Source organism: Trichosurus vulpecula, chromosome 4 (assembly GCF_011100635.1).
Source record: "Trichosurus vulpecula isolate mTriVul1 chromosome 4, mTriVul1.pri, whole genome shotgun sequence".
Classification (NCBI taxonomy): domain Eukaryota; kingdom Metazoa; phylum Chordata; class Mammalia; order Diprotodontia; family Phalangeridae; genus Trichosurus; species Trichosurus vulpecula.
The window spans coordinates 441,181,183-441,186,336 of NC_050576.1; the positions used below are offsets into that span (position 1 = coordinate 441,181,183).

Genomic DNA, 5,154 nt, shown 5'->3' on the forward strand with positions numbered 1-5,154 from the left:
TTCTCCATCCCAAGCAATTTTTGGGTGGTCAGAACTGGCCCCAGCTGGATGCTGGGGAGAGCGAGGGGGAGAGATAGAAGAGAGCTCAGGCTTCAAGGTATCTGCATGGAACCTTCACACATACACACACACACACACACACACACACACACACACACACACACACACACGGTGTCCTGTTGTGCTGATGTGGCCAGCTCCCTGTGTTCCTCAGTTCACCACTTCTTGCCTGTCCCTGAAGCCAGGAATAATGAACTGTTGGTAGAGGCCTATAAGCCCTGGCACCAGCTCTACTGTCATACTTGTTCTACCCAGCACCAGCAGTCCAGAGTGATGTAGCATCATGCTTAGGGGTTATCTGCCCAGCTATGGCTATCTATGTCATGGGCCAACAGGCTTTTGCTCCTGATGGGCTCCTGAGCAAACTTTTACAAACTGGAACTAGAGGCTCCATGGCACTGAAAATGGGGTTGGCACAGATATATTGATTCTGTGATGACTAAACTTGATAGACTTGGTTCTTCTCAGCAATACAAGGTGCAAAGACAACTCCAAAGGACTCATGATGGAGAGAGCTGTCTACATCCAGAGAAAGAATTATGGAATCTGAATGCAGATTGAGGCAAACTATTTGCTCTCCTTTTTTTCTTTTGTTTTTTTTTTCTCTTTTGTTTTTGTTTTATTTTGTTTCTTCTTTCTCATGATTCATTCCGTTGGTCATAATTCTTCTTTATAACTTGACTATTGTGTAAATAAGTTTAATGTGATGTTATATATATAGAAGATATATCAGATTCTATGCTGTCTTGGGGATGGGGGGGAGGGGGAGAAAGAAAATCTGGAACTCAAAATCATGCAGAACTGAGTGTTGTAAACTAAAAATAAAAAATCTTAGTTTTCCAAAAAAGAAAATGGGGTTGGGTTTTGTTGTAAGCTGGTGTCTTTGGGTCCTTGGGTCTGCTAGTGCTAGCATGGGGGGTAGGGAAGCAGGGGTGAGTGAGTTCAGGGACAGTGAGTGTTGGCTCATAGACTTTGGTTTTTTCTTTTCACCTCCTTTTGGATTCTGGGTCCTAAACTGCAGAGATAGCCGAAATTGCTTTATCTTTATTAAATAACTTCTATTTTGGAGAGGCTTGAGATGAAGATCAGACAAAATGTCTAGTTCAGCTTCTTGCTGCTCACATGGCCCAGAAGTCCATTTCTTTTTAAAAATGAGTTTTAAATTGATGCCTTTTTAAAATTACCTTAGTTTTCCTGTTTCCCTCTGGTTCCCTTCCCACAGATCCATCCCATATAAGAAGTATTATTTTTACAAAGACAAAGAGAAAAAGAGGGGAGAATCAGCATAGTTGATCAATACAATTAAAAAATGTGCAATTTTCTACATTTATGGACCTAGCCCCTTTGCAGAGGAGTAGGTTGGGAGCATCTTCCATCTGTGTTCATCATTTCTTACAGCACAGCAAAATGACATCACATTCATGCACCATAATTTATGGGCATGTACTTGGTTTCCAAGTGTTTGCTATCATACAAGGTGCTGCTATCACTACTTTGACGTATTTGGGGACTTTGTTCTTACCATTGACCTCCTTGGGGTATATGCCTAATAGTGGAATTTCTAGGTCAAAGTGTATAAACATTTAATTCATTTTATTTGCATAATTCCAAGTTGTTTTCTGAAATAGTTGTACCATTTCACAGCTCCACCAACAATGCACTAGTGTACCCATCTTTCCACAATTCCTCTGTCAATATTGTTTATTATTAATTAATTAATTAATATTTGTAATTGTTCTCATCTTTTGTCATCTTGGACAATTTTCTAAATGTGAGGTGAAATCTCAAGATTTCTCTTAATTTGACATTTCCCTTATTTTTAGTGAACTGGAGCATTCTTTCACATGGTTGGGAATACTTGGTAATTCTTCTTTTGAGAAGTGTTTATTCATACCCTTGGACCACTAATCAAGTGTTGCATGGCTTTTGGTTACATACACAAACACACATGTACATATATAATGCACACATACAACACACACACATACACATACACACGCATATGGTTTCTATATCTTGGATACCAAACTGTTAGAGAAATTAGACACTTTTTGATTTGATGCAATCGAAATGGTCTGTTTTCTCTTTTGTAATTGCCTCTGTCCCTTGTTTGGTTCAGAATCCGTCTCTTACCTGTAGCTGTGAGTCAGATATAATGCCTTTCTAATTTTTTGTAGTATGATCTTTAATATTCAGACTACACATCCATTGTATTGTAGTATTTAATATGGTATAGGATACATGTCCTTGCAATTAACAAGAATTCATTAAGTATCTCCTCTATGCCAGGCACTGTGCCAGGCTCTAGGGATACAAATTCAAAGAATAAAGCAATTCCTCCTCACAATGAGCTTTCATTTTAATAAGGACATGCAAGTGCACATAGAACACATACAATGTTGGGAAATCTGAGGTTGACTGAGAGAGAGGGCGAGAGTAGTCAGGGAATGGGGAAGGCTTCCTGCAGAATGATGGTGCTTGAGCTGCATCTTAAAGGTGGAGGTACAGGGGAGGAGGGAGGGCATTCCAGGCACAGGCCAGTGCCAAAGCATGGGATTGGAAATGGCAGTTTGTGTTTGAAGAAAACAGAGGATGGTTTGGTTGCACTGTAGAGTGGGGGAAGGGGGAGCCATGCCCAGTGAAGCTAAAACAGACGGGTCTATTTTATCTTAGAAGCAACATGGAGCCACGGAAGTTGGTGGAGCGGGTAAGTGAAATGGCCTGTGCTCAAGGAAAATTACTTTGCCAACAGTGTGTGGGACTCAAGAGTGAGAATGAGGTAGACCCATCGGGAAGCTACCGAAATAATGGAGGAGAAAGGGGATGAGGGTGGGGGAGGGGAGAGAAAGGGTGGGATGCCAGAGATGTAGAGGTGGCAGTGGCACATTTGGCACCGACTGGACACATGGGATAAGGGAGAGTGAGGAATGTTGGGGAAGACACCAAGGTTGTGACTTGGGTCCTGGAAGGATGCTGCCTTCAGTAGAGACAGGAGCTTTGAAAGAGGGAAGAGTTGAGGGGCAGAGATCATAAGTTCTGTTTTAGACTTGAGTTTAAAATGTCTCCAGGGTATCTTTTTTGAAATGCGCAAGAGGTAAATGGCTAAACTCCCTGAGAAAACTGTTTACAGCCTATAGATGCCTCTACTTTTCCTCCTCTCCTGCTCCTCTTAACCCTCAGCATTCTGGTCTCCAATCACATCATTCCACTGAAGCTGCTCTCGCCAAACTTACTAAAGATCTTTTTGTAAAAGAAAAAAATTCCATTCACTTCTAGCTCTGAATTCTTTCTCTTCCCTTCCCTGCATTGAGAAGGCAAGAAAAACAACACAATAATATGTAATAATAACAATATACAGTTTAGCATAATGTAAATAGTTCATTTTCCCTCCTGTGAATTCCTTTATGCTCCTGTCTCCAGATATCTGCCCCTTGCCTCTTTATGATGTCACCCTTTATGTCTGAATCACATGCCCATTTGGAGCTCGTCTGGTATATGGTCTAAGATGCTGGTCTGTGCCTCGTTTCTGACTAATGTCTCTTCATTGCCAAAGCCAATGGCCTTTTCTCGGTATTCTCTTTCTTGACCTTGACTGTCGCCCCCTTCTGAACACTTCTTTCTCTCCAGGTTTTCAGGACACTATCCTGCCCACCTTTTCATTCTCCTTTGTTGGATCTTCCTCCAGGTCACACTCAGTAACCATAGGTGTCCCCCAAGGCTCTGTCCTGGGACCTCTTCTGTTCTCCATCTGGACTATATTGCTTGGAGATCTCATCAGCTCCCATGAGTTCAGTTATTATGCTATGCTGATAAATCTCAAATCCACTCAGCCAACCCTAATTTCTCACCTAATCTCTAGACTCCCATTTCCAACACCCTATTGGATGATTCGAACAGGGTGTCCTTGGATATCTCCAAACTCCTCTTTTACTGTAGAGAGCACCACCACCCTCCCAATCCCTCAGGCTAGTTCCTAGGTGTCATCCTCAGTTCTTTACTATCTCTCATCCCTCGAATCAAATCTCTTGCCAAGGCCTCACCTTTGCAACATCTCTAGAATACACGCCCTTCTCCCCTCTGACGCTGCTCCCCCCTCCCCGTGCAGACCATCATCACCTCAGACCTGGACTATTGCTATAGTTGGGGAGGGGGGAGCTGCGCCTGCCCCAGGTCTCTCCCCGCTTCAGCCATCAAAGTGATTCTCCTAACCCTACTCCACAAACTCCAGTGGCTTTTGAGATTCCATATAAAACGCTCTTTTTGACATTCAAAGCCCTTCCTAATCTGGTCCCCCCTACCTTTCCAGAATTCTTCCACCTAACCCCCTGCCATGATTTTTCCATCCGCTGACACTGGCCTCCTGGCTGTCGCAGGAATGAAGCTCCGTCTCCTGACCCATGCCCCCTTCTCCCTTGGCCTTGCAGCCTCAGTGCTAGGTCTTTGTGACTTGCTGTAGTTGAAAAAAGCCCCTGCTCCCAGGTGCCAAGTTTCCAGTGCCAGCCTCTTCAAACTAAGTGAGGCGATCCCTGGACCGCAGAGAGCAACGCCCCCTGGTGGGGCCAGCCAGAGCTGACCCAGAGCTCTTGGGAAGCAGGGTGCAATTCCCTCTGGACAGTAGCAGACACGATGAAGTTCCGATGCTCCACTGGAGACGGACGTTCTCCCCAGAGGCACCCATCGAAGCCGCCGCCGCTTGCCTATCCTGAGTGAGCGAGCGCTCGGACACACCCTGCACCAGAAGGGGGTCGGGGGTGGGGTGTGAGTCGGGGTAGGGTGGGGGAGAGTTCCACCGCCCATGGCCGGGAGCTCTTGTCCGGCCTCCTGGCAGCCCTCAGCCAGCGCTCCGGAGTCCCCCTCCCCTCGCGGAGGCGGGTCCGGGGGCGGCCTCAGCCGCCCCGCCCCGCCGGGCCCCCGCCCCTCCACTCGCGCGCGGGCGGCCGCCGCAGCCGCCACCGCCACCGCCACCGCAGCCAGCATCGCTGGTGCCGCAGCTCCGGTCGCCGCCGCCCTGCATCCGCCCGCCCGTCGGTCCGTCTGCGCGGCCAAGGCCAGGGCCGGGCCCCGGGGTGGGGGGCGGCGGGGCCCGAGCCCACC

The 5,154-nt window shown here is 46.7% G+C and overlaps 1 protein-coding gene across 1 annotated transcript in view; it reads right to left on the reverse strand.

Annotated features, from left to right (window-relative positions):
• The window catches only part of LOC118847400 (formin-2-like), a 33,961-nt gene extending 28,924 nt beyond the window's left edge, over window positions 1-5,037 (reverse strand). The window contains exon 1 of the mRNA XM_036755848.1: window positions 4,735-5,037. Within this exon, the coding sequence (XP_036611743.1) occupies window positions 4,735-5,037 (303 nt within the window). The remainder of the gene's footprint in view (window positions 1-4,734) is intronic.
• Window positions 5,038-5,154: the final 117 nt, after the last annotated feature.